The sequence below is a fragment of the Macaca fascicularis genome, chromosome 1 (assembly GCF_037993035.2).
Source record: "Macaca fascicularis isolate 582-1 chromosome 1, T2T-MFA8v1.1".
In the NCBI taxonomy this organism is placed as follows: Eukaryota; Metazoa; Chordata; class Mammalia; order Primates; family Cercopithecidae; genus Macaca; species Macaca fascicularis.
In genome coordinates, this window is record NC_088375.1 from 224,716,182 (window position 1) to 224,738,411 (window position 22,230).

The 22,230-nt window shown below is 42.9% G+C and overlaps 1 protein-coding gene across 8 annotated transcripts in view; it reads right to left on the bottom strand.

Moving 5' to 3' along the window:
• UBE4B (ubiquitination factor E4B) overlaps nucleotides 1-22,230 on the bottom strand; it is a 147,655-nt gene that overhangs the window by 75,483 nt on the left and 49,942 nt on the right. For 4 of the 8 annotated variants that reach the window (XM_074020866.1, XM_045380994.2, XM_005544837.4 and 1 more), the window contains exons 3-8: nucleotides 14,223-14,358; nucleotides 6,631-6,718; nucleotides 4,137-4,281; nucleotides 1,942-2,170; nucleotides 1,103-1,489; nucleotides 309-461 (exon numbers count right to left, since the gene is read on the bottom strand). In XM_074020866.1, the coding sequence (XP_073876967.1) occupies nucleotides 309-461; nucleotides 1,103-1,489; nucleotides 1,942-2,170; nucleotides 4,137-4,281; nucleotides 6,631-6,718; nucleotides 14,223-14,358 (1,138 nt within the window). The remainder of the gene's footprint in view (nucleotides 1-308; nucleotides 462-1,102; nucleotides 1,490-1,941; nucleotides 2,171-4,136; nucleotides 4,282-6,630; nucleotides 6,719-14,222; nucleotides 14,359-22,230) is intronic. The other 4 variants (XM_074020888.1, XM_074020878.1, XM_005544839.4 and 1 more) reach the window with 2 other exon arrangements.

Sequence of the window (22,230 nt, forward strand, 5' to 3'; positions counted from 1 at the left end):
AGGCCGAGGCAGGAGAATCGCTTGAACCCAGGAGGCGGAGGTTGCAGTGAGCCGAGATCGCGCCATTGCACTCCAGCCTGGGCAACAAGAGCAGAACTCTGCCTCAAAAAAAAGAAAGAAAGAAAAAAAGAAAATACTCCTATGTGCTACTTTATCCCATAAGGTCTGAACATATCAATATACTCTGGAGCCCACCTCATTTGACCGTATCCTGCCTGGATTCAAAGCACACTCCTTGTTAGAGCTTATAGAAGTTAGTTCCTAAGCATCTATGCACATGCAGGGGTAAGACTCCATTCCTCTGATACCTGGACCCAAACTGGACACAAGAAAAATCATCACCACCACCACCACCTTCATCATCACCATCACCATCATCATCATCTTCTTCTTCATCTTCTTCATCACTACTGTCCCCAGAAAGTGCGAGGAAGAGGAAGGAGAAAGGATTGTCGTACATACTACCACAACAAAAGCAAAAAAGGCCATCAGAGAACAAAGAAAAAACAAGAGGGGGAGAAGCTTTTGCAACTGCTATCCTTTTAAATAAACCTTACACTAAAACTTTTGGCCACTGACATGCAGAAACATAATTCACCTAAATTATAGAAACACATATAGGTACATCTGAGAGAAGGGGCCACTGGATTAGTGGAATTCTGACACTCCTTCCTTCTAAGAGACTGAACTTACATATAACTAAAACTCAACATGTCAGGGCATGAACCTACCCACCCCACTCACCAGAAGTAAAAAACACCAGGTCCAGATTTGCTCCCACACCTGCTTGGTCTGATTGCATTTCAACTACCACTGGCAACAGGACAAAAGGCCAAAAAGGGTTCCCGTGTGCCCCAACTCTCAAAGGGAAGAAAGGGACTCACAATAGAATAGAGCAACCCAAACTTTCCAGCATGATCAGAGCCTGGTAGAAGCATGGACTCAGAGTACATGCCTACCAAACTAGTTAGCCACACAGGTTAATAACCCAAAACAACAACAATTTAACGGAGTCAGTGTCACACAGCACTTCTTCCAAACCGTGTTAATCTCCTTTCCCTGCACCGCAAACACACACACAAGTCTCCTGCAGGATAAATACCTAGGAGAGATCCTCAGGGAGGAGGGGCGTCTGCTCGTGGCACTGGGTGAGGCGGGTGGTAGGGGTGGACCCGTGCTGCTGGGCCTCTGTCTGGAACTGCTGGCGGGCACTGCTTGGGGGCTACTGGCAAGGGCAGGGGGACTTGGGGAGCTCGACAGAATGGAGACGCCTGAGGACGCCCATGGGTGAGTGACAGTGTAGGGGCGATACCGCGGGGATGAAGGCTGGCTTCCCGCAGCAGTTCCAGAGGCTGCGCTGTGAGGACTGAGGGGAGTGGAAGGCACAGCCAACTGGCTGGCTGCACGGGAAGGTGAGGCAAGAGACGGGCCCATCACGGGAACAGAGCTCCAGAAACTGGGAGTGGGAGTTGGACTACTTTCATAGAGGCTAAATTAGTTGAGAAAGGGAGGAAAGAAGAGAAAAATCAAAGAAAAACTTGAGATAACTGACTAAAACAGAAAATATCAAGCTTTTAAAGGAGAATCATTTCAGTTCAAGTACATCTAGCAGATAAACATCTAAATAATTATAATCTAATTGCTCTATTGATCTAGAGGCTATACTTACAAGACAATAAAGTCCCCATACGAAGAATGATGTAGTACACACAGTCAACTGCTTCTAAAACTTCATCTACCAATATCTTAACCATAGAGAGTCAAAAAGTAATCATCTAGAAAAGAGAATTCCACTTCCAATGACTGAATCCACCTCCCCAAATATGATATATGCCATACCCTGTATGACACAGATTAACATTGTAAACAAACATTCCCTTCTCCTATATACTTCACAGTTATTTTACTACCAGTTACATGTGCAAAGAAAACCACACTAACCTAGACAAAGAGCTGGCACCAAAGGAACCCACGTTGCAGAACATGGGGCTTGTTCCTGGATTGGAGCCAGTGTTTAGCAAGAGATTTCTGTCTGGTGACCGTGCTGCTGCAGCAATTGGCTGTGATGTGGCTGTCAGACTGGCAAATGGGTTTTCATCTCTAGTCTGAGTGGACATCATTAGCACTTCCATTAAAATCTGGCCAATCAAGTCCTTAAAATCGGAGAACACTGTTGGAAAGGCAGAATAAAGAACAGGTTACACACAGTTCGAACTCAGGTTACACAGCCCTTGAATAAGCCAACTGACCCCGAGTGGTTCAATGCAGTATCCTGGATTGGATTCTGGAATGGTAAATGGATATTAGTGGAAAACCTGGTACAACCTAAATAAAGCCTTGTGTTTAGTTAGTAGTAATTTCTTAGTTTTGACAAACGTACCATGGTTATATAAGATATTAACATCAGGAGAAACTGGGTAAAGTATATACAGGAACTCCCTGCACTAACTGAAACTATTCCAAAACTAAAAGTTTATTAAAAAGAAAGTTGGGGTACAGTCATTGAGAGTTACCGCTGATGTATACTAATTGTAAAAAGAAGCTACTCCCAACTATAGAGGTTACTTTATTATACTACAAATGTAACTGGGTTAATATTTCTTAGTCTAGATATGTTTTATAGATAGTAATAAAACTATTAAGTCCAAGGTTCAAAAGATTTTATGAAGGGTCCAATATCTAGTCACCATGTGGCTGGCAGGAGCAAATGCTACATTCTAGCTTCCTTTTTATTCTTTGCAGCTCCCAGTTGATTTACTGTTGGTCTTTAGATACATTTTAAATACCACTAAAAAAAGTTTTAACTCATGGAAATTTTATCTGATTTGGTTATTTAAAATTACCACTTACATGTGTAAGATAGATTTGAGAATCTTAAGATTTATAAGAATAACAAGTAGCAGAGTTTCAAATACATGGTCTTCTCCATTAGCAGAGTTAATAAGTAAAATCAGAAATAGTCTTATCTATCCTCCGCAAACACAAAGGACTTCTTTTTTTCCCTCCTCAGAAGACAGGCAGCACAGAAAAGAAAAAGGCGATCTCCTTGATATTCACGCATCCATTTAAAATGTATCTATTGAGGGGACTATTTTGTGCAAGATATCCTTCTAGGCATTGGGGATACATCAATGAGTAAAAGAGACAAAAATCCCTACCATGAGGGAGGTTATATTCCAGTGATAGGCAAAAGAAACCACTCCAGCACACCTCCCATACCTCTTCTGCATTCCAAATGACTGCTGTAAAGAATAAGGATAGTGCCCTGACGCTGATATCTTGCTAAGAGTTTTAATATTTTGTTACGAGCGTGGCCTCTTAAAGTAGAATATCAGAAACACAGCAAAATGTCATTATGTTCTGTCTTGCTAAGCAATTTAGCCAAATAGACCAATTCCACTGTCTATACATGGCTTCACAGGCACTTAAAGCAGGTATAGTTCATACAGAACATTTCTCTAAGGATCCCTGGAGACCACTCACTATATCTATACTTCATAAGAGGAGGTAAGGCCAGGCTTGGTGGCTCCAGCCTGAAATCCCAGCACTTTGGGAGGCCGAGGCGGGCGGATCACGAGGTGAAGAGATCGAGACCATCCTGGCCAACATGGTGAAATCTCATCTCTACTAAAACTATAAAAATTAGCTGGGCGTGGTGGTGCATGCCTGTAGTCCCAGCTACTCGGGTGGCCGAGGCAGAAAAATCACTTGAACTCAGGAGGCAGAGGTTGCAGTCAGCCGAGATTGCGCTACTACACTCCAGCCTGGTGACAGAGCAAGACTCCGTCTCAAATAAATAAATAAATAAATAAATAAATAAATAAATAAAGACGAGGTAATGCTCTAAGCACCTTCCTACTACAAAGGGAAAAACTTCAACCCTGAGAAAATGGAGACCATTAACTTATTTACATAGTATTGTAGAAATCATGAAAATGAAAAATAAGTTATCGATAAGATCAGTGGAAAGGGAAGAAAGTGGCTAAACAGCTGTGTCCTCATCAAGAAGTATCCCTGTCATCAAAAATGCAACTCAGGAGCAAGAAGGAGTGAATGTGGATAACAGACAGCAAAGATCTCACGTCTTATTTTCTTGTTGAGTACTCTGCAGTACGACTGCTGAGCTAGATTCCTACCTTCTTTTGGGTTCTGCTTAAACTGTGCAGAAAGAGAAGAAAGAAAGATGACATCTCTGTCCCGGTCCTTCCAAGAGACACGGAAGATCTTACAGACCACCTGTAAGGCCTGCTCTTCAGACACTTCAGGGCCCGAGGAAGGCTCCTGGTGAAGAAGATTTGCGTGTTAATTTCAAATAAGGCGTAGGAGTTATGTACTTCAATAGGAATACGTTATTCTGATTTAATTCATTATTAGTGATGATATTTTAAAAATGCATAAAACCATGCACCCACTGATGAGGGGAAAAGTAAGCCTGTCACTGTAACATCAAAGTTACAACATCTGAGTCTCATGAGCTTATAATACAATCTACGGGGAGCATAAAAGAGCAAAGATGGCCAGGCGTGGAGGCTCACACCTGTAATCCCAGCACTCTGGAAGGCCGCAGCCAGTGGATCACCTGAGGTCAGGAGTTCAAGACCAGCCTGGCCAACATGGTGAAGCCCTGCCTCTACTAAAAATACAAAAATTAGCCAGGCACGGTGGCGGGCACCTATAATCCCAGCTACTCAGGAGGCTATGGCAGGAGAATCACTTGAACCCAGGAGGCAGAGGTGGTGGTGAGCCGAGATCACGCCACTGCACTCCAGCCAGCCTGGGCAACAACAGAATGAGGCACTGTGTCAAAAAAAAAAAAAAAAAGAGCAAAGGTGTTATCAAAAGTCATCAAGGAAAAATATGTGATGTACATATCCTATCTATTTACTTTTCTGAATTCCACAGGACCAGGTTAACATTCTAGGTGCATGACCAATTTTCCTCCAGGAATTTTTCAAAAATGTAACATTTCTCATTACATACCACCACAGATAAAATATCATATATAAAAGAATTTTGCAAACATTAAAGAACTATACAAAATAAAGCACTGCACCACTAGGAGGCTACAGTGCAACTTCTTATTTTTTCCGTTTTTTGTCTTTTTTATTTTTGTTTACAGTGCAACTTCCAATAATCATTAACACGTGTTGCTAAAGGATTCCTAATAATTTACTGAACAGAAAGTGATGTAATTTTCTATATTAATACACACACACACACACACACACACACACACACACACACACACCCTAAATGCAGAGCACTAAGCTCAGGTGATATTCATATTTAAAGGCTTCATGTTTTCCAAAACCTTCCACTTGCTACTGGATTCTACACATTCTTGCCTCAATTCCCAGTCATTTTCCTCAGAATACTGCTAAAGATGTGACAATCTACTTGCTCAAAAGCAAAAGACCAGGCCGGGCACAGTGGCTCATGCCCGTAATCCCACACTTTGGGAGGCCGAGGCGTGTGGATCACGAGGTCAGGAGATCGAGACCACCCTGGCTAACACGGCGAAACCCCGTCTCTACTAAAAATACAAAAAATTAGCTGGGCATGGTGGCAGGTGCCTGTAGTCCCAGCTACTTAGGAGGCTGAGGCAGGAGAATGGTGTGAACCCGGGAGGCAGAGCTTGCAGTAAGCCAAGATCGCACCACTGCACCACTGCACTCCAGCGTGGGCGACAGAGTGAGACTCTGTCTCAAACAAACAAAAAAAAAGCAAAAGACCAATATAAAGAATTCTTTTGGCCGGGCGCGGTGGCTCAAGCCTGTAATCCCAGCACTTTGGAAGGCTGAGACGGGCAGATCACGAGGTCAGGAGATCGAGACCATCCTGGCGAACACGGTGAAACCCCATCTCTACTAAAAAACACAAAAGAACAGCCGGGCGAGGTGGCGAGCGCCTGTAGTCCCAGTTACTCGGGAGGCTGAGGCAGGAGAATGGCGTAAACCCGGGAGGCGGAGCTTGCAGTGAGCTGAGATCCGGCCACTGCACTCCAGCCTGGGCGACAGAGCAAGACCCCGTCTCAAAAAAACAAAAAAAAAGACTTCTTTTTTTTTTTTTTTTTTTTCTGAGACGGAGTTTTGCTCTGTTGCCCAGGCTGGAGTGCGGGGGAGCAATCTTGGCTCACTGCAAACTCCACTTCCCAGGTTCACGCCATTCTCCTGCCTTAGCCTTCCAAGTGGCTGGGACTACAGACGCCCGCCACCACACCCGGCTAATTTTTTGTATTTTTTTTTTAGTAGAGACGGGGTTTCACCATGTTAGCCAGGATGGTCTCCATCTCTTGACCTCGTGATCCGCCCATCTCGGCCTCCCAAAGTGCTGGGATAACATAAAGAATTCTAACTTGCTCTAAATTAGTTCCTATTACAACCTAAATGTACTGATAAAATCATGGCCCTGAACCAAAAACAGATGGATATTATCAGATCAAAGGACTGAGTTACACTTCCACGAATAAGAGTAATCTAGGTTATTCATTTTTCCTCGAAAGAATAAAAATAATCACCTGCCTAGGACTTCCTGATTTGGGGTGGCCCCACTCTAACAGTCTCTACAGATACAAGACATGAAATGTGTTTGTTTATATTACCTGTACCAAGGGCTTCATCGCTTACCAACCTTATCACTGAGGCTCCGTTTTTCTCTTCGATCATTTTCATCAACCTCCATGTTTTCAATTCCTGAATCCACATCCACCTGGGACATGCTTAAAGTACAAAAGACAAATAAGCCTTTTACCTTTTATAAACCTGCACAATGTCACTGTAGCTGCTCGGTGAGAAAAAGTTTTAAAGTATCAGTTAAATCAATCAGGAAAGCAAAATGATAATGGTTCATCTTCTTATTAATTTTTAAGAGTTCTTCATAAATTAGGATCTAAATAATTTGTCTCTCATATATGTTGGAAATATTTTTCCTAAGCTGTCATTTTCTTGAGTTCACTTTTTAAAAGTATATCATTGGCCGAGTGCAGTGGTTCACGCCTGTAATCCCGACACTTTAGGAGGCCAAGGCAGGTGGATCACCTGAGGTCGGGAGTTCAAGATCAGCCTGACCAACATAGAGAAACCCCATCTCTACTAAAAATACAAAATTAGCTGGCCGTGGTGGCACATGCCTGTAATCCCAGCTCCTCGGGAGGCTGAGGCAAGAGAATCACTTGAATCCGGGACGGATAGGTTGCGGTGAGCTAAGATCGCACCATTGCACTCCAGCCTGGGTAACAAGAGCGAAACTCCATCTCAAATAAACAAACAAATAAATAAATAAAAGTATATCATTAAAGTGGGTTATCTATATATAGTATTTTAAAATGACATGAAATTCAACCAGGTCAGGTATATCAGCATGCACCTATGGTCTGAGCTACCTAGGAGGCTGAAGCTGGATGATCACTTTAGCCCAGAAGTTTGAGGCTGTATGCACTATTACTGCGTCTGTGAATAACCACTATATCCCAGCGTGGGCAGCATAGCAAGACTCTGTCTCTAAAAAGAATTTAAAATTTTTAAAAATTTAATTAAGAAAATAAAAAATTCAACTGAAGTCTTATTACAAAAACTGGTTAAGTACATATTATTTCCCTCTGATTAAAGAATTGCCCTAGCACCATTTATTGCAAAGATCATCCTTTTTACATTAATATGAAATCTCCTATGTCACATGTCCAATTTTCATTAATGAGTGGGTCTATTTCTGGAGATTCATTACTGTTCTGTTAGACAACTGTCTGTCCCTGGTCAATACCACTTTGTCTGAATCACTAAAACTTCACTAGTCTTGATATCTGCTAGATCAATGTCTCCACCTTATTCTTCTACTTTAAGAGGCCTTAGCGATCCCTGGCTCTTTCCTCTTCTACACATACTTAGGAATCAGCCTGAGGAATTCCTTAAAAACCTTCCTGGGATTCTGACCAAAATTTTTTTCACTCGTAGAGATCAAATTGGGGAGAAGTAATATAATTATGTTACTGAGTTTTTATTACTTTCCAAGTATTAAGATCTTCTTTAAGGTCTATCAACAAACTTTAATAATTTTCTCTATAAAAATTTTATACTTCTTTTGCTAAATCTATTCCTAGGTACCATATGTTAATACTTTTTAATGAAATTGTGAATGGCACCTTTTTAAAAATTAAGTTTTCTAACTTTTTGTTGTTGGCAGACAGGAATGTAACTGATTTTAAATATACACTTCTTATAAGCAACTTGTTTATTTATACATAGAAAGTTTACATGCAAATAATTTTTTTTTTTTTTTTTTTTTTGACAGAGTCTTGCTGTGTCACCCAGGCTGTAGTATAGTGGTGCAATCTCGGCTCACTGCAACCTCTGCCTCCCAGGTTTAAGCCATTCTCCTGTCTCAGCCTCCAGAATAACTGGGATTATAGGCACGCGCCACCACGCCCGGCTAATTTTTTTTGTATATTTAGTGGAGACGGGGTTTTACCATGATAGCTAGGCTGGTCTCGAACTCCTGACCTCAAGTGATCTGCTCGCCTCGGCCTCCCAAAGTGCTGGGATTACAGGCGTGAGCCACTGTGCCCAGCCAACATGTAAATAATCTATCTACAAATTATCACTGTTGTTTCTTCCATTCCAATCCTTACTTGTTTCACTGCACTGCTGAATACAAGAAGAAATAGCAGCCAGGCGCGGAGGCTCATGCCTGTAATCCCAGCACTTTGGGAGGCCGAGGCAGGTGGATCACAAGGTCAGGAGATCAAGACCATCCTGGTTAACACGGTGAAACCCTGTCTCTACTAAAAATACAAAAAAAATTAGCCAGGCGTGGTGGTGGACACCTATAGTCCCAGCTACTCAGGAGGCTGAGGCAGGAGAATAGCTTTAACCCAGGGGGTGGAGCTTGCAGTGAGCAGAGATCGCACCACTGCACTCCATCCTGGGCGACAGAGCAAGACTCTGTCTCAAAAAAAAAAAAAAAAAAAGAACAAGAAATAGTAGTCATCCTTGTTCTTATTGCTGTTTTACAGAAAATGATGCTAACTTCTCACTATTGAATAGGAGAGTTGGTGGAGTTTATTGGCAGATGCCCTTTATATAAGTTAGAGTAAGACAGGCTATACTGTAGTAATACATACACTCTGAAATCTTAGAGGCTTAACACTGTAAGGATTTAGTTCTTGCTTACACAAAGTCTGATGAGAGTGAAGCATCCTTACTCCATCTTTAATCTATGCCATCTGCAATACACAGCCTCCAAGGTCACTGGAGCAAGAGAAGAGGGGGATGGAGGAGGAACATCGGCTCAACTGCCTTCATCTAAAAGTGACACATGTCACTCTAGTTCATAGTCTACCAGACAGAACTAGTCATTGGCCCCAATTTAACTGTAAAAGAGAATGGGAAATATGCTGGGGAGCATGTGGAATATTTGCTGAACTTTGTCTGTGCCACACTGTGAGTGTAAGGATACTCCTTTCTGTTCCTCATTTTCTTATTATCATGAATTAATGTGGAATTTTATCAAACTCTTGCAGCTACCAACATTATAAGGATTTTCTTTTTAATATACAATATGGTAGAAGATATGTATAGATTTTCTAATGTCAATGTATCCTTACATTCCTAAAGTCAGCCTAAATTGCCGGGCGCAGTGGCTCAAGCCTGTAATCCCAGCACTTTGGGAGGCCGAGACGGGCGGATCACGAGGTCAGGAGATCGAGACCATCCTGGCTAACACGGTGAAACCCCGTCTCTACTAAAAAATACAAAAAACTAGCTGGGCGAGGTGGCGGGCGCCTGTAGTCCCAGCTACTTGGGAGGCTGAGGCAGGAGAATGGCATAAACCTGGGAGGCGGAGCTTGCAGTGAGCCGAGATCGCGCCACTGCACTCCAGCTTGGGTGACAGAGCCAGACTCTGTCTCAAAAAAAAAAAAAAAAAAAAAAAGTCAGCCTAAATTGATCATGATATACTATATTTATATTATATTATATTATATTATATTATATTATATTATATTATATTATTTTAAAACAAACTTAATTGAAATATAAGATGCCTATAATCCCAGCACTTTGGGAGGCCGAGATGGGTGGATCACTTGAGGTCAGGAGTCCGACGCCAGCCTGTCCAACATGGTGAAAGCCCGTCTCAACTAAAAATTCAAAAATTAGCCAGGTGTGGTGGCCCATGTCTGTAATCCCAGCTATTCGGGAGGCTGAGGCAAAAGAACTGCTTGAACCCGGGAGGCAGAGGTTGCAGTGAGCCGAGATCATGCCACAACACTCCAGTATAGGAGACAGAGTGAGACTCCGTCTCCAAAAAAAAATAAAGATAAATGCTTGAGGGAATGGATACCCAATTTTCCATGTGTTTATTTATTTATTACTATTTTTTGAGACAAAGTCTCACTCTGTTGCCCAAGCTGGAGTGCAGCAGTGAGATCTCAGCTCACTGCAACCTCCATCTCCCAAGCAACTCTTCTGCCTCAGCCTCCCAAGTAGCCGGGACTACAGGTATACGCCACCATGCATATTTTTAGCAGACGTGGGGTTTCACTATGTTGGCCAGGCTGGTCTTGAACTCCTGACCTCGTGATCCACCCACCTTGGCCTCCCAAAGTGTTGGGATTACAGGCGTGGGCCACCATGCCCGGCCCCCATGATGTGTTTATTTTATTTTTATTTATTTATTTTTTTGAGACGGAGTTTCCCTCTTGTTGAACAGGCTGGAGTGCAATGGCACAATCTCGGTTTATGGCAAACTCTGCCTCCAGGATTCAAGCTATTCTTCTGCCTTAGCCTCCCGAGTAGCTGGGATTACAGGCATGTGCCACCACACCCAGCTAATTTTGTATTTTTAGTAGAGGTGCGGTTTCTCCATGTTGGTCAGGCTAGTCTAGAACTCCCAACCTCAGGTAATCTGCCCACCTCAGCCTCCCAAAGCCACCGCGCCCAACCCCCATGATATGTTTATTACACATTGCATGCCTGTACCAAAATATCTCAACTACCCCTTAAACATATACATCTACTATGTATCCACTAAAATTAAAAATTGAAAATAAAAACAGGCCCAGCTTGTTTCTTTGTTTAAATCAGTAAATGTCTTTATTTCCCTTTGCTTTAAACAGTTCCAGGCCAGGCGCGGTGGCTCATGCCTGTAATCCAAGCACTTTGGAAGGGCAGGAGGATCACTTGAGGCCCAGAGTTTGAGAACAGCCTGGGCAACATAAGGAGACCCTGTCTCTACCAAAAATTTAAAAATTAGTCAAGTACGGTAGCATATGCCTATAGTCCAAGCTAATTTGGAGGTTGAGGTGGGAGCACTGCATGAGCCTGGGAGGTCGCAAGGCTGCAGTGAGTCATGACAGCAGCACTGCATTCCTGCCTGAATAAAAGAGTGAGACCCCGTCTCGAAAAAAAGTCAGGAGTTCGAGACCAGCCTGACCAACAGGATGAAACCCCGTCTCTACCAAAAATAAATACAAAACTTAGCCAGGTGTGGTGGCCCACGCCTGTAGTCCCAGCTACTAGGGAGGCTGAGGCATGAGAAGTGCTTGAACCCTGGAAGCAGAGGCTGCAGTCGAGCAGAGACTGCGCCACTGCACTCCACCTTGGGTGACAGAGTGAGACCCTGTTTCAAAAAAAAAGAGAGAGAGAGAAAAGAAAACATAAAAAAGAAAAAGGGCAGTTCCACAGGAGTTCACATTTCCCAGTTGACAGTTACTTTCTTTCAACTATTATTCTGCCATCCTGTGGCCTCCACCATTGAGATATTTGGCTGTCATTTCTTTTCTAGATAATCTCTCTTTTCACTCTGTCTGCTTTAATGGTCTTTGTCTCTGCAAGGAGTGGGGGCATTTATATTTAAATAAATAAATAAATAGGTTTTTGTCACCAGTGTTCTACAATTTCACCATAAAATGTGTAGGTATGACTTTCTCTTTGTTTATTCTGCTTGGGATTCACTAGGCTTCCTAAATCTGAAGATTCATATCATTTACCAACTCTCAACAAAAATTCGATCATTTATTATAATTTTTTTTTTTTTTTTTTGAGACAGACTCTCACCCTGTTGCTTAGGCTGGAGTGCAGTGGTGTGATCTCAGCTTACTGCAATCTCCGCTTCCCGGGTTCAAGCAATTCTCCTGCCTCAGCCTCCCGAGTAGCTAGGATTACAGGGGCATGCCACCACAACCCACTCATTTTTGTATTTTTAGTAGATATGGGGTTTCAACATGTTGGCCAGGCTGGTCTCGAACTCCTGACCTCAAGTGAATGCCTGCCTCGGCCTCCCAAAGTGCTGGGATTACAGGTGTAAGCCACTGCTCCTGGCCTGATTTTTTTTTTAATAATATCTTTCAAACCAGTAGAGAAAAAAACGTGGAATAAAAGTGAGCAGAAGGAAATCTCCCCAACTCTCTATTCTCCCTTTTTGATATTTAGATATATGCTGGACCCCTGTTCTCTTTTTCTTCTTTTTGAAAGCTGAACATCTGCATTCACAATTTTAATGTTCTACCTAGAAATTTCAATCCTACATACATTTCATGAGAAACCAAGGACTCTGTCCTCTATATCTCTAAATATCTTTTATATTTTTCATCTCCTTTGTTCTTTATGGTATGTTCTGGGTAATTTCTTCAGCGCTTTCGGTTTGTCAATTCTTCCTTCAGCTATGTCTAACCCCTATTTAACTCTTACAGCAAGTTGTCAATGTGAATTACCTTTTCATTTCTAGATATTCTATTTGGTGGTGGTGGTGGTTGTTGTTGTTGTTATTATTATTATTATTATTGATGCAGAGTCTCACTCTGTCACCTAGGCTGGAGGGCAGTGACGTGATCTCAGCTCACTGTAGCCTATGCCTCCCAGGTTCAAGCGATTCTCCTGCCTCGCCTCCCAAGTAGCTGGGACTACAGGCATGCACCACTACACCCAGCTAATTTTTGTATTTTTAGTGGAGACGGGGTTTCACGATGTTGGCCAGGTTGGTCTTGAACTCCTGGCCTCAAGTGATTCATGTCTCCCAGTTTCCCACAGTGCTGGGATTACAGGTGTGAGCCACCACGCCCAGCCCCTTATTCATATTTTTAATTCTCCTTTTTTTTTTTTTTTTTTGAGATGGAGTCTCACTCTGTTGCCCAGGCTGGAGTGCAGTGGCACAATCTTGGTTCACTGCAACCTCCACCTCCTGGGTTCAAGTGATTCTCCTGCCTCAGCCTCCCCAGTAGCTGGGATTACAGGTGCCTGTCACCAGGCCCAGTTAATTTCTTGTATTTTGAGTAGAGATAGGGTTTCCAGGTTGGTCTTGAACTTCTGACCTCAAGTGATCTGCCTGCCTCGGCCTCCCAAAGTGCTAGGATCACAGGCATGAGCCATCAAGCCCGGACTTAATTCCCCTTTTCATCTGTTTAGCCCACTGACACGAACCGAGGGCACTGCTTGAGGCGAGAGGAGCCAGATCCAAGGAGTCTGACTTGCTCAACCACGAAAGGAATCAATACCTCAGCCACCCTTATCACCCATTTTTGGCACATATGCAACACAGGAGGGCTGTTTCAAGACACCCTGATCCTTATGAAGCAAACAGGGTATTTGGCTTCCCTGTCTAAAATATTCCAAACTTTTAAATTTCACTAATCAGTAAAAGTTTTAGGGAGAGGCATATGCTTGCCAACTTTATATTTACAAAATGAGAACAACAGATTTCTTTTTTTAACTGACTACACCATTATTTCATAAAAGACATTTAACACACAAGCATAGTGGGCCAGGCACAGTGGCTCATGCCTGTAATCCCAGTTCTTTGGGAGGCTGAGGCAGGCAGATCTCTTGAGGCCAGGAGTTTGAGACCAGCCTGGCCAACAGGTGAAACCCTGTCTCTACCTAAAATATAAAAATTAGTCAGGCACGGTGGCACACGCCTGTAATCCCAGCTACTCAGGTAGCTGAGGCAGGAGAATCACTTGAACTTGGGAGGCGGAGTTTGCAGTGAGCCCTGATCATACCACTGCACTCCAGACTGGGTGACAAGAGTGAGACTCTGTCTCAACAACAAGGTTATGAAGAACATCTCTGAATAATACAAAATCTTTAAATGTAATACGTTTGACCCTAATTTGCTAAGGACTGGCATGGGTCTCCAGCTGGCATTTCTGACTATGGACTAGAGACTAAAGTGAATGGATCTTTCTCTTTCCCTAAATAAAAGAGCATATTAGAAAACTGGCTTCATTTTACCTTTTCTCACATGAGACACCATCGATATCCATGCTCTGGGAACGTGAGAGAGACTGAGATTGCGTTTCAAGGCTATTAGAGGGCGAGCTGCTGAGAGAACTGACTCCTTCACTGCTCTGGCTTCGATGGGCTACTCCTAAACAGAAAACACAGGAAGGATGAAGCCCCATGGGAAATAATGTTCAAGTTATTTGTAATAGCAACAGTAAACACGCACAGTCTGCAGTCACACTGTCATGACATTGCAGCAACCGAGGAATTTCTATCAGAAGATCATATAAAAAGCTGGAAACAATAATAAAATCATAGGAACATCACTAAGAAATCATAAGTTATCAATATACTTCATATGAGGTTGGTAACAGAGCTACACCTAATGCCTAAAACTCACCCCTCATCACCTCTCTTGCACCAATTCAAACTATGGTCCACAAATACAAATCAGAAACATAAATTAACTTCCATGATAGTCCAGAAAAATCCTTGGAATGCACCCAAAAGAAGAGATATTAATAAATCAGGCCATTGCAGTGGCTCATGCCTGGAATCCCAGCACTTTGGGAGGCCAAGGCAGATGGACAACCTGAGGTTGGGAGTTCGAGACCAGCCTGGCCAACATGGTGAAACCTCATCTCTACTAAAAATATAAAAATTAGCTGGGCGCCTGTAATCCCAGCTACTCAGGAAGCTGAGGCAGGAGAATCCCTTGAATCTGGGAGGAAGAGGTTGCAGTGAGCCAAGATCACAACACGCACTCCAGCCCAGGCGACAGAGCAAGACTCCATCTCAAAAACAACAAAAGGATATATTAATAAACCTACAGAAAAATGTGTGATAAAGCGAGTACAATAAAATGTTAATGAGACCAGGCATGGTGGCTCATGCCTATAATCCCAGAACTTTGGGAAGTCGAGGCAGGTGAATTACAAGGTCAGGAGATTGAGACCATCCTGGCTAACATGGTAAAACCCAGTCTCTACTAAAAATACAAAAAAATTAGCTGGCCAGCCTGGCTAACACAGTGAAACCCCGTCTCTACTAAAAAATACAAAAAACTAGCCAGGCGAGGTGGCGGGCGCCTGTAGTCCCAGCTACTCAGGAGGCTGAGGCAGGAGAATGGCGTAGACCCAGGAGGTGGAGCTTGCAGTGAGCCGAGATCCGGCCACTGCACTCCAGCCTGGGCAACAAAGCAAGACTCCGTCTCCAAAAAAAAAAAAAAAAAAATTAGCTGGGCGTGGTGGTGGACACCTGTAGTCCCAGCTACTCGGGAGGCTGAGGCAGGAGAATCGCTTGAACCCAGGAGGCAGAGGTTGCAGTGAGCCAAGATTGCGCTACTGCACTCCAGCCTGGGCAACAGAGTGAGACTGTTAATGTTAAATTTTTAAAAAGTGAATGACAGAATCTGGATGGTGAGTATACGGGTGTTCCCTGCAAATTTCTCTCAACTTTCCTGTATGTTTAAAATTTTTATAATAAAATGTTGAAAAAAATATAAGAGAACTCAACAATGTCCTTTGATATAGATTGATCCATTTATTGGTTGGACACCTTAGTGGAAATTAAAAACCTGACACTTTGCTGCCCTCACAGAGCTGACAGTATAGTGAAACTGTAGTCATTAGCATAGGGACAGATGATTTCTCACAACAATTTCCTCATCGATGTCTCTAAAATCATGTTTTACATTGAAATTTTAAAAATTACTTTAACTCTATGAATATCTTCCCATGAAAAAAGAAGAATGTTTACCCAGGCATTTGCAAATACTTTAAAAAATATATATCTATAGTGCTGAAAAGGAAAATGACACGTTTTAAAAAACTATTGGCTAGGCACGATGGCTCACACCTGTAATCTCAGCACTTTGGGGGGCCGAGGAAGGTGGCTCATTTGAGGTCAGGAGTTTGAGACCAGCATGGCCAATGTGGTAAAATCCTGTTTCTACTTAAAATACAAAATTTAGCTGGGCATGGTGGCGCACGCCTATAATCCCAGCTACTTGGGAAACTCAGGCAGGAGAATCGCATTAACTTGGGAGGTGGAGGTTGCAGTGAGCCAAGATCACCCCACTGCACTGCAGCCTGGGTGACAAAGCAAGACTCCACCTCAAAAAAAAAAAAAAAAAAAGATATGAAAATTTGAGTTACCCGTTGTAGTGAAAACAATTACTGAATAAATATAATTTTAACCCTTCCAGCATTCTATGAAAGCAAACTTGCTACCTTTTAATGTTTCTCTTCAATGAAGAATGTTACAAAACATTTATTCATTCCTGAAAGCAGTTCTTCACATGTACTAATTTATTAAAACTTCTGCACGACTTACGAAGGAAATAAGAAGGAACTTGATACCAAAGAACTGAATATGGAAAGGGAAAATAGTAACTTTAAGTGGAAAAACATGGCCAGCACTAACTTAAGCATGTGATGATGTTTTAACAGCACCAGGGACATCATGTGGATATTACATACCCCTGATACGACGTGATGGGAACGGCACTTCACCTGTGTGACAAAATCTTCCCCAAAACCCACAACCCCAGTCTCATCATGAGGAAAACACCAGACAAAGCCAAATCAAGGGACATTCTACAAAGTACTGACTAGTATTCTTCAAAATTGTCAAGATCATGAAAACAGGACTGAGATACTGTCATAGACCAATGGAGACTAAGGAGACTCATGTTTAGTTAAAATCATATTCAGGCTAATTCCTTAGTTTTGACAAATGAACCAGATATTAACATTAGGGGAAACTGGATGAAGGGTACACAGGAATCCTGTATATTATCTTCATAACTTCTCTATACATTGAAAGTTAGTCTAAAATAAACATTTATTTTACAAAAAAACCAGGACTGGACACCGGTTCCATCATTTCTAGTTTTCTAATCTTAACCAAATCTTCTTACTTAATATTTTTACCTATGCTCTACAATACTGTCATCTGTGCAGCCTACTTCGTAGTTCTACTTCGAGGAGCCAATGAAAAAAAACAATGTGAATGTGTTTACAAGTTCTATAGATATACCTGTATGCGTCAGACAAGAACAGAATGAGAAATCAGATTTGCCTTGTTACCACAACATCTGCTCTGGTCTTGCCCACTTTTAGCATATTTAAGTACTAAAAAAGAGAGGGGGAGGCCAGGCATGGTGGCTCAAGTCTGTAATCCCAGCACTTTGGGAGGCTGAGGGGGTAGATCACTTGAGGTCAGGAGTTTGACACCAGCCTGGTGAAACTCTGTGTCTACTAAAAATACAAACATTAGCCGGGTATGGTGGCACACGCCTATAGTCCCAGCTACTCAGGAGGCTGAGGCACGAGAATTGCTTGAACCCGGGAGGCAGAGGCTGCAGTGAGATCATGCCACTGCACGCCATCCTGGGCAACAGAGTGAGACTACATCTCAAAAAAAGAGAAAAGAGAGGGGGAACCTTATCCTACCACTGTTCAATGACTTTTCCCTCTCAAGCTATCATTTCAAATAATCACACAAGTGTAATTCCTGTGGATCCACTGATGCTTCTACAGTGGCATTACTTGTTAAAAGTAACTCACAGTGAACAAACAAATGTAATTTATAATCTACCTAACTACTGTAGCTAAAAAGGATATATGCATAAAACTGGATTTTGAGTCCCCCCAGTCCTCATACCTCATTTATCTCTACATCTAAGGTCATTTCCTCCCCCCTGCACCCCTCCCTGATAACTAAGAATACATTTCACAGTGAGTATTTAATAGTCACCGAACACTTTGGGAGGCCAAGGCGGGCGGATCACCTGAGGTCAGGAGTTCAAGAACAGCGTGGCCAACATGGCGAAACCCTGTCTCTACTAAAAAATACAAAAAAATAGCTGGGCATGGCGGTGGGCGCTTGTAATCCCAGCTACCCAGGAGGCAGGAGAACTGCTTGAATCTGGGAGGCGGAGGTTGCAGTGAGGCGAGATGGCGCCACTGTACTCTAACCTGGGTAACAGGGCAAAACTCCTTCTAAAAGAAAAACAAAGTCACTGAATACAAGAGAGCTTTGAGGGTATTTTCTAAATTTATGGCAGCCACATCAAATGGATGCTATTAGTGAACTCTGTACTTGTTCTTAGTACCTTAGTTTCTCTATAAAATGATAGAACTGATGTTTAAAAAAAAACTCTAACACTTTACAGTCCCATTAAAGTTATAAATTACGTGTTGCTATTTTTTGAAAACCATGCTGCATAGTTTACAATAACAAATCTAAATACTCCATTATGCACCCCCTGTCAAAACAGTGACGAATTTTAGAAACAAAAGAGAAACTGAACCACACAACCTTGGCTGGTGAACATTTTCTGACCCTTCACAAAGGCTTTCTCTCAGGTCAGGGCTGACCTAGTCTCTTTCATCTACCACATTCAGGGAGCCCCGGGAGGACGGGAAGACGGGAAGACGCACCACCTGATTAAACAGAACCGCCTGAAGTCAAGAGGCCTGAGGCCACAAGGTAACAAGTTATTTTCATTCTTTAGGATCACAATATTTCCTGTCACTAGGAGAAGAAAGGAACAAAGGAGTTTTGCTTCACTAAGGATAGGGGATGGGTACGGTGACAGGCCAAGGTGTGGCTCTCAGTCTACTTCAGGGGATGAATCCTGCCAAACCTGACCAATGTCCACTTGCTGGAGGCTGGCTAGGGCTTGATGTTAAAGCTCTCCAGGTATGAACATTCAACTCTAGGTGTTAAAGGTGACAAATTCTTCTGAATCCAAAGATTTCAAAATCTTAACTTTTTCTTAAACTTACTTCCCTTGGATTCCAATTGGGAAACTGGAGAGAGGCCGGGTACAGTGGCTCATGCCTGTAATCCTAACACTTTGGGAGGCCAAGGTAGGGGGATCGCTTGACCCCAGGAGTCTGCGACCAGCATCACCAACATGGTGAAACCCCATCTCTACTAAAAATACAAAAAAAATTAGCCAGGCATGGTGGCGGGCGCCTGTAATTCCAGCTACTCAGGAGGCTGAAGCAGTAGAATTGCTTGAACCTGGGAGATGGAGGCTACAGTGAGCCAAGATTGCGCCACTGCACTCCAGCCTGGGCGACTGAGCAAGACGATGTCGCAAAACAAAAAGAAAGAAAAAAAAGAAAACTAAAGAGAGATGGTGAAGAAACCTCCCAGCGTAGTCCCAAATCAATGCAGTCAACCCTACTACTTCCTGGATACCTATTATGAGCTCAACAGATAAAAGAGAAATACAAGAAAGTTTCTTTTTCAGAGTTTTCAATCTAGTTTGCAAGACAAGATAAATGTACCCAAAACTAAGAGTGGTTTGTGTGGCACAATCTCTACTGGTTATAGGCTTTTTGGGGTGAATATATATGTTGACTGGGACAGCAACAGAGAACATGCTCTGAAAATCAAGATAGTGAATTACATGAAGAGGGTGGAACATGATTACAGAGCACTTTGCAAGCCCTCAGATTAGATTATAATTGGAAATAAGGAGATGAGGAAGGCTTTCAAGCAGGTGAGTGACACGTATTATCTTTCCCACCAAGCCATAAGATCTTTAAGGGACAGGAACACATGGTATAGAAACCACTCTCACAATATTTGCCCCTGGGCCTTTGCTAGGCTCGGACACATGACAAAGGCCATGAAAGCAGCACCGTGGCACAGTTCACATCCCACTGTGTGGGGAGAGTGCTAGTGGGCAGTTTGGAGTCAGAAGCAGACAGCTGGTAAAACTACAGGCACAGCAGAGGTTGCAGGATCAGGTTAGCAAAAATGGGGCAGGGGGTGGGGGCTACAGATAGGGAAAAGTACAAGAATCAACCCCAAGTCAAAACAGGAAGTGTATTGATTCCCAGCACTGCACGCTTCTCATGAACAAGACACCATCAGCGCTTTTACCAGATTTACAAAGTAATTAGTATGACCCTAGAATAATGCTATAAGATGAAGCCCAGAACTAATAAAACATACCCCTTTGCTGGCCTAAAGGCCACTCTAATTCGAGGAAGTGCCCATGCCAGCATAGGACATACCTGTTCTAACTCAGAATTAAAATGTACAAGCAAAAAGCAAAGGATTTCAACCACGGCTAGGAGCCTCCTGAACTCAGTAGCCTTTTAGGGGTCCTGCTGCAGCCCTGAGGCCTTGAGGCTTCTGTCTGAGCCTCTACCTCTAGCCAGCTGCTTAACCACCCTGGAATTCTCTCTTTCTCCCAAGCTAGACCAAATAGAAGAGAAAAAAAAAAAAGAAAAAAAGATTTTAATACAGCAATCAATGATAGGACCAAAGTTATAACTTCGTTGTCATTGTGGATAGCATTCTTAGCCAAAGACAACTTACCATAAAAGAATGGCTTCGATTTTGTTGACATTCCTACAGATGTATTAATAAGCAATCATAATGTTTATTAAAGACTCAAAATTGGAGAAGGAAAATGAGGGGAAATTGAAGATGACTATTTCAGCCCTGTCTTGCATCAATCATTGGCAAGTCCATTCTTGCCCCAGGACCTTTGCATCTGTTTTTCTTCTTCTGCAAAGATCGCCCCACAGATATCCACTTGGTTTGCTCACTCACTTCATTCAGGCCTCTGCTAAAAATGTCACATTCTTCTAGAACCAGAAATATCACTTGACCCAGCAATCCCATTACTGAGTATATACCCAAAGGATTATAAATCATTCTACTATAGAGACACATGTACACGTATGTTTACTGCAGTACTATTTACAATAGCAAAGACTTGGAACCAACCCAAATGCCCATCGATGATAGACTAAAAAAAAAAACGTGGTACATATACACCATGCAATACTATGCAGCCATAAAAAAGAATGAGATCATGTCCTTTACAGGGACATGGATGAAGGTGGAAGCCACCATCCTCAGTAAACTGACAGAAACAGAAAACCAAACACTGCATGTTCTCACTCAGAAGTGGGAGTTGAACAATGAGAACACAGGGACACAGGGAGGGGAGCAACACACTGGGGCCTATTGCGGGGAGGGTGGGCACAAGGTGAGGGAGAGCATTAGGACAAATACCTAATGCATGCGAGGCTTAAAACCTAGATGACGGGTTGATAGGTGCAGCAAACCATCATGGCACATGTGTACCTATGGAACACACCTGCACGTTCTGCATGTGTATCCTGGAACTTAAAGTTAAAAAAAAAAAACAAAAGTCACCTTCTTTTTTTTTTTTTTTTTTTTGAGACGGAGTCTCGCTCTGTCGCCCAGGCTGGAGTGCAGTGGCCGGATCTCGGCTCACTGCAAGCTCCGCCTCCCGGGTTCACGCCATTCTCCTGCCTCAGCCTCCCGAGTAGCTGGGACTACAGGCGCCCACAACCGCGCCCGGCTAATTTTTTGTATTTTTAGTAGAGACGGGGTTTCACCGTGGTCTCGATCTCCTGACCTTGTGATCCGCCCGCCTCGGCCTCCCAAAGTGCTGGGATTACAGGCGTGAGCCACCGCGCCTGGCCAAAAGTCACCTTCTTAATAGGACCTACAGCAATTATGTACACACCCCCAGCGGTACTTATGCCAACATACTGGTCTCTTTTCCTCTATAATTACCGTCATCTGAAAGATTTTATGGTTTTGTTTGTTTTTGTTTTTTGAGACAGAGTCTCACTCTGTTGTCCAGGCTGGAGTGCATGGCACAATCTCGGCTCACTGCTACCTCAACTTCCCAGATTCAAGTGATTCTCATGCCTCAGCCTCCCCAGTAGCTGGGCCTACAGGTGCACACTACCACACCTGGCTAATTTGTGTATTTTTTTGTAGAGGTAAGGTCTCACTATGTTGTCCAGGTTGGTCTTAAACCCTGGGTTCAAGCGATCCTCCCACCTAGACCTCCCAAAGCGCTAGGATTACAGGCATGAGCCGCCATGCCCAGCTGGGTATTTAAATTGTTTTCTCTCACTAAAATATAAGCCACATAGCCTAGAACAGAACCTACTGCATAGGGGGATTTAAATAAATATGATGTATTAAGTGAAGCCTATGTGAA